General features: G+C 38.6%; 1 protein-coding gene across 4 annotated transcripts in view; it reads right to left on the minus strand.

Annotated features, from left to right (window-relative positions):
• The window catches only part of SLC26A7 (solute carrier family 26 member 7), a 147,204-nt gene that overhangs the window by 44,940 nt on the left and 88,684 nt on the right, over positions 1-13,580 (minus strand). For all 4 annotated transcript variants that reach the window (XM_069600647.1, XM_069600649.1, XM_069600646.1 and 1 more), the window contains 2 exons: positions 7,575-7,652; positions 5,647-5,742 (listed from right to left, as the gene is read on the minus strand). In XM_069600647.1, the coding sequence (XP_069456748.1) occupies positions 5,647-5,742; positions 7,575-7,652 (174 nt within the window). The remainder of the gene's footprint in view (positions 1-5,646; positions 5,743-7,574; positions 7,653-13,580) is intronic.

The following is a 13,580-nucleotide window of genomic DNA, read 5'->3' on the forward strand; positions in this document are numbered from 1 at the left end:
ACTGCAAGGAGATCCAACCAGTCCATTCTGAAGGAGATCACTCCTGGGTGTTCTTTGGAAGGAATGATGCTAAAGCTGAAACTCCAGTACTTCGGCTACCTCATATGAAGAGTTGACTCATTGGAAAAGACTTTGATGCTGGGAGGGATTGGGGGCAGGAGGAGAAGGGGATGACAGAGGATGAGATGGCTGGTGGCATCACTGACCTGATGGACGTGAGTTTGAGTGAACTCTGGGAGTTGGTGACGGACAGGGAGGCCTGGTGTGCTGCAATTCATGGGGTCACAAAGAGTCAGACACAACTGAGCGACTGAACTGAACTGAACTGAACTGAACTGATGGAAACATAGAAAGACTCCAAATAGCCAAAGCAATCTTGAGGAAGAACAATGGAGCTGGAAGAATCAATTTTCCTGACATTAGACTATACGCTACAGCTATAGTGATCAAGACAATATGGTACTCACATGTCCGACTACCTCTCAGAATCCTTCTTGCTGGCATACATCTTGGCTGAGCAATGCGTGTGCCACCAGGAAACACCAGGAAGGAGTCAGAATGATTGGCCAAAGACAACCTGGAAAGTAATACTATCACCATAAAACCTAAGACTGTGAGCCATGTGGCAGAGCAGTTCTCCTGGATTCCTTTACCCTACTGCTCTCCACTCAGGCATCCCTTCCTAATAAAGTCCCCTGCATTGTCAGAAAAAATAAATAAATAAAAGAGCATGATATTGACACAAAAACAAATATAGACCAATAGAGAAATGACAGCCTCTTCCAGAAGTCATGCTGGGAATACTGGACAAGTGTAAGTACATGTAAAAAAAGTGAAATTGGAACTCTTCCTAATACAGTAAACAAAAATAAACTCAAAATGCATTAAAGACCTAACTGTAAGACCGAAAACCTATACAACTCTTAGAAGAAAACATAGGCAGAACACTCTTCGACATAAATCACAGCAAGATCCTCTTTGAACCACTTCCTAAAGTAATGAAAACAAAAATAAAACGTAAACAAATAGGACTAATTTAACTTAAAAAAAAAAAAAGCCTTTGCACAGCAAAGGAAATCATAAACAAGATGAAAAGACAATCCTCAGAATGGGAGAAAATAGTTGGAAATGAAATAGCTGAGAAAGGATTAATCTCCTAAACATATAAGCAGCTCATGTAGCAAGCTCAATATCAGAAAAACAAACAATCCAATCTAAAAATGGGCCTAAACAGACATTTCTCTGAAAAAGACATACTGGCCAGCAAACACAAAATGCTCAACATCACTCATGATTAGAGAAATGCAAATCAAAAGTACAATGAGGTATTACCTTCCACTAGTCAGAAATGCCATCATAAAAAATCCACAAAAAATAAATGTTGGAGAGGATGTGGAAAAAAGGCAAACATCTTTCACTGTTAGTGGGAAAGTAAATTGATACGGCCACTATGGAGAACATTATGAAGACTTCTTTACAAACTAGGAATAAAAATACTACAAGACCCAGATATTCCACTACTGGGCATATGCCCTGAGAAAACCATAATTCGAAATGGCTCATGTACCCCAGTAGATATTGCAGCAGAATCTACAACAGCCAGGACATGGAAACAACCTATCCATCAACAGATAAACGGATAAAGAAGTTGCAGACAATGGAATATTACCTAACCATAAAAAGGAGCAAATCTGAGTCAGCTCTAGTGAGGTGGATGAACCTGCAGCCTATTAAACAGAGTGAAGTAAGTCAGAAAGAAACAAATATCATATGTTAATGCATATACACGGGATCTGAAAAAACAATAAATTATTAACTTATTTGCAGGGCATGAATACAGATGCTGACAAAGAGAAGAGACTTGTGGACAATGAGGGTGAAGGAGAGGATGGGATGAACTGAGAGAGTAGCATTGAAACATTAATATACATTAATATATGCAAAATAGATACCTAGTGGGAAGTTGCTGTATAACACAGGAAGCTCATACTTGTGCCCTGTGACAACCAGGGGTGGTGGCATGGGCTGGAGAGTGGGAAGAAGGTTCAAGAAAGAGGGGACACATGCATCCTTATAGCTGATTCACATTGTTGTATGGCAGAAAGAAACAGCATTCTAATGCAATTATCCTACAATGAAAAATAAATTATATATATTTTTATAAATTAAATTATATATGTGTGTGTGTGTGTGTTAGTCACTCAGTCATGTCCAGCTCTTTGCAGCTCCATGGACTATAGCCCGCCAGGCTTCTATGTCCATGGGATTCTCCAGGCAAGAATACTGGAGTGGATCGCCATTCCCTTCTCCAGCAGATCTTTCAGACCCAGGGATCAAACCCTGGTCTCCTGCATCGTAGGCAGATTCTTTATCATTTGAGCTATAGGGAGGTATATATATATATATATATATATATACACACACACACATACATACATACATACATACATATATACACACACCATATAACTGACCCATTTCACTACTGGGTAATTACCTGAGAGAAATAAAAATATATGTTCACACATACACACAAAGTCCAGAAACACAGAAACAAAGCCACACTCCACCAGACTCTCTGAGGCAGAGGTTAATGGAAAGGCAAAGTGAAAAAGTGCAGTCTTTATACAGAGATGCTGCCCACCGCTAATTCAATCCTCTATTTAAGTCTATTTAAAATCTGTAAATTGTTGGTTGATGTGTTTGGTTCAAAAGCATGCCATAATTTTCCACTATTTTCTCATTTAATATAATAATATTACAAATAAAATTGTGAATATTTTTGGTCATTTTCAATAGCATTCTCTTTTCTAGGATTGCTATAAAAAGAATTAAGGTAGCTTACTAATTATGTGTAAGGCTCTCTTTTTTATTTATTAGGGTATAGTTCGTTTACAACGTTGTGTTAATTTCTGCTATACCACAAAGTGAATCAGCCTGTAAGTATACATTATTTTGCCAATACATGTCTAGTCAAAGCTTTGGTTTTTCCAGTGGTCACGTATGGATGTGAGAGTTGGACTATAAAGAAAGCTGAGTGCTTAAAAATTGATGCTTTTGAACTATGGTGTTGGACAAGACTCTTGAAAGTCCCTTGGACTGCAAGGAGATCCAACCAGCCCATCCTAAAGGAAATCAGTCCTGAATATGCATTGGAAGGACTGATGCTGAAGCTGAAACTCCAATACTTTGGCCACCTGATAGGAAGAACTGACTCACTGGAAAAGACCCTGATGCTGGGAAAGATTGAAGGCAGGAGGAGAAGGGGATGACAGAGGATAAGATGGTTGGATGGCATCACTGACTCAATGGATATCAGTTTGAGTAAGCTCTGGGAGTTGGTGATGGAGGGAGGCCTGGCAAGCTGCTGTCCATGAGATCATGAAAAGTCAGACACAAGTGAGCGACTAAACTGAACTGAACTGAACTTTTACATATATCCCCACCCTCTTGGATCTCACCCATCCAGATCACCACAGCGCCCTGAGCTGGGCACCCTGCGCTGCACAGCAGGTTCCCATCGGCCTTCTACCTTACACACAGTAGGGCATCTATGTCAGTCTCATGACCCAACCTACCCCACCGTCCGCCCCACTGTGTCCACATGTCCAATCTCTGCATCTGCATCTCTGTTCCTGCCCTGAAGATAGGTTGATCGGCACCATTTTTCTACATTCCACATACATACATTATTCTATATTTGGTTTTCTTTTTCTGCATATTTCACTTCTTATGAGAGTTTCTAGGTCAATCCATATCTCTAGAAATGACTCAGTTTTGTTCCTTTTTATAGCTGAATGATATTGCATTGCATATATATATATATATATGTATACATATATATATAGTTTTTCATTTGCTAAGTCATGTCCAACTCTGTGACCCCATGGATGGCAGCACACCAAGCTTCCCTGTCCCTCACTATCTCCCTGAGTTTACTCAAACTCATGTTAGTTTGAGTTAGTGATGCCATCTCATCCTCTGATGCTTCCTTGACATCTCTCCCCTTCCATGATGATAATGTCCTCCCCTTTATGTGATTAATGAGTTTCTTATAAATACCTTTATCATGGGATTATCAATAACTTGCTACATAACTTTGCATTTTCTCAGCTTTTCTATTTCCACGTGCCACTTCATACATATCACCTTAAAAAAGTCATGTTCCTTCATCAGCCTGTTTAATTTTGGCCTCTTGGACGGCCTAAAAAATACTATTCCTTCAAGTCTCAGTTCACATTTCAGCTGTGCTGTAACTCTTCTGTATTAACCCAGTCCAAATTAACTTTTTAGCTTCTACTTCTCTCCAGCACCAAGTTCTGACTTTTGCTTCTGTTATGTTGTATCGTGCCTCACATGACAGTTACTATGTCTGTGTCTGCATGCTGCACAGATATTAGTGTCTGAAGAGGATAAGTACTTCTTTATTCATCTCTGCATTTCCACATAACACCTAGTACTGTACCTTGGTAGAAGCTCAGTAATATTGAGATTTAAGAGGAGCATTATTAAATTAGGCACCAGCATAAATAATCCTCCAACGTCTCTCCGAGTAAAGAACTTGAAGGAGGAGTACACAGACAGTTGCATTTCAATATGATAAAAGCCATGATAGAGCTAAGCAGAGTCTACTCATGAAATAGCTCACCCATTTGTGGGAGGGAGAAAATACCGAATGTTCTCACATAGACGCATTTCTCTAGAACAAGCATAATAAAAACTGATGCTAGTAGAATCCATATTTTATAGTATAATTTAATCTGTTCCTTTCTATTATGTTGTTAGCCACTCAGTCGTGTCTGACTCTTTGCAGCCCCATGGACTGTAGCCCACCAGACTCCTCTGTCCATGGAATTCTCCAGGCCAGAATACTGGAGTGGGTTGCCATTCCCTTCTCTAGGGGATCTTCCTAACCCAGGGATCAAATTCTGGTCTCTCACATCACAGACAGCTTCTTTACCACCTGAGCTGTGAGAGAAGTCTGTTCCTAGCAATATACTATTAACATAATATTATTATTCTCAATGTAACTCATTTAAAAAACAAATCATTTTTTTAAACAAAATATTTAGAATGAATATGTTCACCATTTGGAGAAGGAAATGGCAACCCACTCTAGTATTCTTGCCTGGGAAATCCCATGAACAGAAGAGCCTAGGGAGCTACAGTCCATGGGACTGTAAAGACTTGGACATGACTAAGAGACTGAGCACATGGTCACTATTAATATGTTAATCCTGTGTCAATGAAGCATCTGTTTCTTAGAAATTAATGCTGGCTTCTCATATATGTTATATATAGTCATATTTCTACAAGCTGTTTCTTGATGATCTTAACTTCTATAATCAATTCATAATGGAAATTGGGAATTCACACACCATTCAAGTGATAATATTTTTTTTAAAGTTCTTAAATAGCACATCAATCAAAACTTGATACAATTCCATTTCTGTTCTTATAAGGACATTTTAAATTTTCATGTCTTAAGAATTTGAAAAAAATTATAGTTTGTAAATAAGTAAAAACTATTTGTAAAATGTAAGCCTCAAATGGCTAAAACTATCTTCTGCAAATGAAACTATTAAAGCTTATTTTGTAACATGTGTTTAAGCCAAGAGAGTAATTTTAGGTCAAACTTCTACTTACCCAGTCAATTTTATCCACATTCCAATATCTTTTTAAATCTCGAAACTGTATTAGCATTCCCTTCAGTCCCACAACAATAATACTTGCAAGAACACACTACAAATAAAAAATAAGCTGATGAAGATGCAAGATAAATATTTTAATCTAAATTTAAAAGAATCAAGGTATTTTATGTCTTTGATTTTTAAATACTTACTAGAGAAAAGTTATCATTTAGAAGACTAAAGTAATATTCATTTTGTTTAGAACTAACCTATTATTGTACTTTATTTTTTTTTTTTAATTTTTAGTTTTTTATTTTTTAAATTTTAAAATCTTTAATTCTTACATGCATTCCCAAACATGAACCCCCCTCCCACCTCCCTCCCCAGAACATCTTTCTGGGTCATCCCCATGCACCAGCCCCAAGCATGCTGCATCCTGCGTCAGACATAGACTGGCGATTCAATTCACATGATAGTATACATGTTAGAATGTCATTCTCCCAAATCATCCCACCCTCTCCCTCTCCCTCTGAGTCCAAAAGTCCGTTATACACATCTGTGTCTCTTTCCCTGTCTTGCATACAGGGTCGTCATTGCCATCTTCCTAAATTCCATATATATGTGTTAGTATACTGTATTGGTGTTTTTCTTTCTGGCTTACTTCACTCTGTATAATCGGCTCCAGTTTCATCCATCTCATCAGAACTGATTCAAATGAATTCTTTTTAACGGCTGAGTAATACTCCATTGTGTATATGTACCACAGCTTTCTTATCCATTCATCTGCTGATGGACATCTAGGTTGTTTCCATGTCCTGGCTATTATAAACAGTGCTGCGATGAACATTGGGGTACATGTGTCTCTTTCAATTCTGGTTTCCTCGGTGTGTATGCCCAGAAGTGGGATTGCTGGGTCATAAGGGAGTTCTATTTGCAATTTTTTAAGGAATCTCCACACTGTTCTCCATAGTGGCTGTACTAGTTTGCATTCCCACCAACAGTGTAGAAATGCAAATCAAAACCACAATGAGGTACCACTTCACACCAGTCAGAATGGCTGCGATCCAAAAATCTGCAAGCAATAAATGCTGGAGAGGGTGTGGAGAAAAGGGAACCCTCCTACACTGTTGGTGGGAATATTATTGTACTTTAAGAGCATAATATCAATTCTAGAAAAGTCACAGGGTAAATTTTATTCCATTCTCAAAAAAAAGGAAGAAATAAAAAGAAAAGTAGTGAATTATAAGGGTGAATGTGATAAGACTGAATGTTCTCTTAACTTTATAATAATTATTCATTGCCATTTGTTTGCAATTTATTGCAAACATTCAGTATACCATGTATTTCTTTAATCATCAGTATAAATTATCTGGTTGCATCAGAATATATTTATAAGTCTCTTGAGAAATAAACTTGATTATTGGAAGATCCTCTCATGAAAATGATTTATTCTTAGTACATGAATGAAGAATTAGAACAAGAACTGTCTCTGGATCCCTGAAGACCAGTATCTTGCTGTAGTGTCCCAGGTTTGTGAAAAGCAAGGCAGATACTCGTACTAATGTTCTGAGTCACTTTGTATAAAGATGTATCAAGGGTGGCAAGAAATATTTTGTTCCCTACTCTCTTGCCCAGCACGCATTTTCTCAGAGTCTAAATTTTATAAAATTCTTCCAAAGTCTATTTCTTATAACAGAAATTACTTAGTTCTACCTTCCAACTGAATATAGAATAAATCTAATTAAATGAAAACAGCCATGGTACCCTCCCATACTTTACCCATCAGTTGGGTTCTTTCTACCTCTCCTCTATACAACCATTACTTATGTCACATAACTTCTCATATTTAGGATTATTGAGGTTGTTATTCAAAGAAATGTTTAAAATGGAATGATTCTTATTAATGTTAAATTTTAAAATCAAATAATAAAAAGTATTACTTACCATGGGCAGCCAGTAAAGCAAAGGCCCTATTGTATAGATGACTATCAGGACAAAAATGCAAGATATTAGACAAGCCACCTGTAAAATACAAGACAGGCAGAAAAAGAAATCCTTGAATTTTTTTGTTATTCCAAAGTTATAGGGGGGGAAAGATAATTTTTAGTTCTTCCTGATAAAAAGAAACAAAATGTTGGCACGTGATCGTTGAATTATACAGACTGTTGTTATCTATATTTTGTAGTTGAAGGAACCCAAATATGACAGCTGACAAACCAGTACAATCAAATGAAGTCAGCAATGAGAGACAAGCAATTCTACACAAAGAAATAGGACACCATCAACTATTATCACACACCACAATTTTTTGTTGTTTGTTTAATAGTGAAAATGACACTTCAATTGTACTTAAGACTACTGTTGTTCAGCCTGACCTCCCTTCTCATTACTTAGTTATGTGGGTAATAACTGAATACACACAGCTTTGGAAGTTTTCTGGGCTGATGACAAATTTCCACAGAAGCCTTTGTGCCCTTCTTAGGAGTCCTTCATTACTATGAAAAAATTATATGGGATTATGGAAGCAGTCTCTACAGTGAAATAAACAATTTTATTAATCTTAAAAAATCATTAGTATTGTGTTTTAACCAACTCAATATGTTGACAAAAGGCAATTCAAAACAGCTCACTTCTAACTAAGCTCCACTTGATGGAGAACCAGTTTCACATAAACAAATGTTCATGTCTTAATAGAAACATTTAGCCAAACTGTCAGCCTACCAAGAGAAAAGAGGCTTTCACAGGACCAAAAAGATACCTGAAATATAATTATGGAGGAATCAAAGGAAATAAAAACATATTGGAGTGGTTAAAAATAAATATATAGACAAATAACCAATAGTAAGGTCTCAGAGCAACTTGAGTTCTCAGACACTGCTAGTGGGACTTAAGATATGGTGCAGCCACTTCCAAAAAAACGTTTGGCAGTTTCTCACGAAGTAATGTCTGACCGAAAACTACCTAAGAGAAATGAAAACATATGCCTATCAAAGTACATGTAAATATTTATAGCAGCTTTATTCATAAACACAAAAATTATAAGAATTAAATTGTTTACCAATTGGTGAATAGATAAATTCTTGTACATCACTACAATAGATTACTACTCAATAATAAAGAGAATAGACTATTGACACATGTAACAGCATGGATGAAACAAAATCATAAAACTAACAGAAAGAAACTGATACAAGCTCCTTCCATATTTAGTGGAACTCCACTATAGCATTCAGTTCAGTTCAGTTCAGTTGCTCAGTCGTGTCTGATTCTTTGCAACTCCATGAACCACAGCACACTAGGCCTCCCTGTCCATCACCAACTCCCAGAGTTTACCCAAACTCATGTCCATTGAGTCAGTGATGCTATCCAATCATCTCATCTTCTGCCATCCCCGTATCTTCCTGTCCTCAATCTTTCCCATCATCAGGGTCTTTTGAAATGAGTCAGCTCTTCACATCAGGTGGCCAAAGTATTGGAGTTTCAGCTTCAGCATCAAATCCAATCAATATTCAGGACTGATTTCCTTTAGGATGGACTGGTTGGATCTCCTTGCAGTCCAAAGGACTCTCAAGAGTCTTCTATATCACCACAGTTCAAAAGCATCAGTTCTTTGGCGCTCAGCCTTCTTTATGGTCCAACTCTCATATCCATACATGACCACTGGAAAAACCATAGCTCTGACTAGATGGACCTTTGTTGGCAAAGTAATGTCTCTGCTTTTGAATATGCTGTCTAGGTTGGTCATAGCTTTTCTTCCAAGGAGTAAGCATATTAATTTCATGGCTGCAGTCACCATCTGCAGTGATTCTGGAACCCCAAACACTAAAGTCTCACTGTTTACATTGTTTCCCCATCTATTTCCCATGAAGTGATGGGACCAAATGCCATGATCTTTGTTTTCTGAATGTTGAGCTTTAAGCCAACTTTTTCACTCTCCTCTTTCACTTTCATCAAGAGGCTCTGCAGTTCTTCTTCACTTTCTGCCATAAGGGTGGTATCATCTGCATATCTGTGGTTATTGATATTTCTCCCGGCAATCTTGATTCCAGCTTCTGCTTAATCCAGCCCAGCGTTTCTCATGATGTACTCTGTATATAAGTTAAGCAAGGAGGTTGACAGCATGCAGCCTTGATATACTCCTTTCCCGATTTGGAACTAGTCTGTTGTTCCATGTCCAATTCTAACTGTTGCTTCCTGATCTGCAAACAGATTTCTCAGGAGGCAGGTCAGGTGGTCTGGTATTCCCATCTCTTTCAGAATTTTCCACAGTTAGTCGTAATCAACACAGTCAAAGGCTTAGGAGTAGTCAAAAAAGAAGAAGTAGATGTTTTTCTGGAACTCTTGCTTTTTCAATGATCCAGTGGATGACGGCAATTTGATTTCTGGTTCCTCTGCCTTTTCTAAATCCAGCTTGAAATTCTGTAAGTTCACGGTTCACGAACTGTTTAAGCCAGGCTTGGAGAATTTTGAGCATTACTTTACTAGCATGTGAGATAAGTGCAATTGTGTCTTAGTTTGAGTATTCTTTGGCATTGCCTTTCTTTGGGATTGGAATGAAAACTACCTTTTTCTAGCCCTGTGGCCACTGCTGAGTTTTCCAAATTTGCTGGCATATTGAGTGCATATTCACAGCATCATCTTTATGCTTTGAAATAGCTCAACTGGAATTCTATCACCTGCACTAGCTTTGTTCGTAGTGATGCTTCCTAAGGCCCACTTGACTTCGCACTCCAGGATGTCTGGGTCTAGGTGAGTGGTCACACCATCATGATTATCTGGGTCTGGAAGATCTCTTTTGTATAGTTCTTCTGTGTATCCCTGCCACCTTTTCTTAATATCTTCTGCTCCTGTTAGGTCCATGCCATTTCTGTCCTTTATTGAGCTCATCTTTGCATGAAATATTCCCTTGGTATCCCTAATTTTCTTGAAGAGACCTCTAGTCTTTCCCATTCTATTGTTTTCCTCTATTTCTTTCCATTGATCACTGAGGAAGGCCTTCTTATCTCTCCTTGCTATTCTTTGGAATTCTGCCTTCAATGTATATATCTTTCCTTTTCTCCTTTGCTTTTCACTTCTCTTCTTTTCTCAGCTATTTGTAAGGCCTCCTCAGACATCCATTTCGCCTTTTTGCATTTCTTTTTCCTGGGGATGGTCTTGATCACTGCCTCCTGTACAATGTCACAAATCTCCAACCATAGTTCTTCAGGCATTCTGTCTATCAGATCTAATCCCTTAACTCTATTTCTCACTTCCACTCTATAATCGTAAGTGATTTCATTTAGGTCATACTTGAATAGTCTAGTGGTTTCCCCTACTTTCTTTAAGTCTGAATTTGGCAGTAAGGACTTCATAATCTGAGCCACAGTCAACTTCCAGTCTTGTTTTTGCTGACTATATAGAGCTTCTCCATCTTTGGCTGCAAAGAATATAATCAATCTGATTTTGGTGTTGACCATCTGGTGATGTCCATGTGTAGAGTCTTCTCTTGTGTTGTTGGAAGAGGGTGTTTGCTATGACCAGTGCTTTCTCTTGGCAAAACTCTATTAGTCTTTGCCCTGCTTCATTCTGCATTCCAAGGCCAAATTTGCCTGTTACTCCAGGTGTTTCTTGACTTCCTACTTTTGCATTCCAGTCACCTATAATGAAAAGGACATCCTTTTTTGGGTGTTAGTTCTAAAAGGTCTTGTAGGTTTTCACAGAACTGTTCAACTTCAGCTTCTTCGGCATTACTGGTCGGAGACTGGGATTACTGTGATATTGAATGGTTTGCCTTGGAAACAAAAGAGATCATTCTGTCATTTTTGAGATTGCATCCAAGTACTTCATATCAGACTTTTGTTGTTTAGGAGGGCTACTCCATTTCTTCTAACTGTGGGCAAGGGATTCTTGCCAAGTAGATATAATGGTCATCTGTATTAAATTTGCCCATACCAGTCCATTTTAGTCACTGATTTCCAAAGTGCCAATGTTCACTCTTCTCATCTCCTGTTTGACCACTTCCGATTTGCCTTGATTCATGGACCTAACATTCCAGGTTCCTATGCAATATTGCTCTTTACACCATCAGACCTTGCTTCCATCACCAGTCACATCCACAAGTGGGTATTGTTTTTGCTTTGGCTTCATGTCTTCATTCTTTCTGGAGTTATTTCTCCACCAATCTCTGGCAGCATGTTGGGCAGGGAGTTCATCTTTCAGTGTCCTATCTTTTTATCTTTTCATCGATTCTCAAGGCAAGAATACTGAAATGGTTTGCTATTCCCTTCTCCAGTGGACAATGTTTTGTTAGAACTCTCCACCATGACCCGTCTGTCTTGGGTGGCCCTACATATCATGGCTCATAGTTTCATTAAGTTAGACAAGGCTGTATTCCATGTGATCAGTTTGGTTAGTTTTCTGTGATTGTGGTTCTCATTCTGTCTGCCTTCTGATGGATAAAGATAAGAGGCTTATGGAAGGTTCCTGATGGGAGAGACTGACTGAGGGGGAACTGGGTCTTGTTCTGATGGGCGGGGCCATGCTTAGTAAATCTTTAATCCAATTTTCTGTTGATGGTTGAGGCTGTATTCCCTCCCTGTTTCTGACCTGAGGCCAAACTATGGGTGATTTTTGTAATCATACTCAATGACTTGCCTGGAGAACCCTGCCTCACTGCTTGACTGTAAACTAAAGTGCCTTTTTTCAGCTGATGGAGAGATAATTTTTCCCTGCCCACCTGTGAATAGAAGAGATTAATATACCCTTTTCAAAGGCTGGCCATACCTTTGGAGATGTTTTGCAAGACTGAAGACCCTTTCATTTTACTTCCCCACTGCCTCTCCCTCTCTATTCTGCCTTCTGACTTTTCTTCCTCACTGCTTCCTTCTCTCTGATCTATAAAACAAACTGGCATCAAGACCCCAGTAAGATGGTTCTTGTGAGGTGCTAGCCTGCTGTCTTCTCGGGTCTGCAGGCTCCCCGATTAAAGCCTCTTCCTTGTCTCAACACCATGTCTCTCAGGTTCATTGTCCTGTCATAAGGTGAGCAGAGAGAGCTTGGACTCAGTAACACTTGTGTATTTTGTTTGTTTGGGTTTTGAAAACGTGGCCTTTGCCATACTGTTTTTAAAAGTAAACTCTCATGATTTAGGTTACATCCTCTACCAGTCTTTTATGGGGAGGCCTCCTGAGTCTTAGTGATTTGAATCACTATTCATATACATGTTTGATTTAGGTCATACCTGAATGGTCTAGTGGTTTTTCCTACTTTCTTCAATTTAAGTCTGAATTTGGCAATAAGGAGTTCATGATCTAAGCTACAGTCAGCTCCAAGTCTTGTTTTTCCTGACTGTACAGAGCATGTTCACCTTTGGCTGCAAAGAATATAATCAATCTGATTTCGGTGTTGACCACCTGGTGATGTCCATGTGTAGAGTCTTCTTTTGTATTGTTGGAAGACAGTGTTTGCTATGACCAGTACATTTTCTTGGCAAAATTCTATGAGCCTTTGCCCTGTTTCTGTACTCTGAGGCCAAATTTGCCTGTCTCTCCAGGTGTTTCTTGTCTTCCTACTCCCCCATAATGAAAAGAACATCTTTTTTGGATGTTAGTTCTAGAAGGTCTTGTAGGTCTTCATAGAAACGTTCAACCTCAGCTTCTTCAGCATTACTCATTGGGGCATAGGCTTGGATTACCATGATATTGAATGGTTTCCCTTGGAAATGAACAGAGGTCATTCTGTCATTTTTGAGATTGCATCCAAGTACTGCATTTCAGACTCTCTTGTTGACTATGACGGCTATTCCATTTCTTCTAAAGGATTCTAGCCCACAGTAGTAGATCTAATGGTCATCTGAGTTAAATTCACCCATTCCAGACCATTTTAGTTCGCTGCTTCCTAAAAAGGAGTAAGCGTCTTTTAATTTCATGGCTGCAGTCACCATCTGCAGTGATTCTGGAGCCCTAAAAAACA

Source organism: Ovis canadensis, chromosome 9 (assembly GCF_042477335.2).
Source record: "Ovis canadensis isolate MfBH-ARS-UI-01 breed Bighorn chromosome 9, ARS-UI_OviCan_v2, whole genome shotgun sequence".
NCBI lineage: Eukaryota > Metazoa > Chordata > Mammalia > Artiodactyla > Bovidae > Ovis > Ovis canadensis.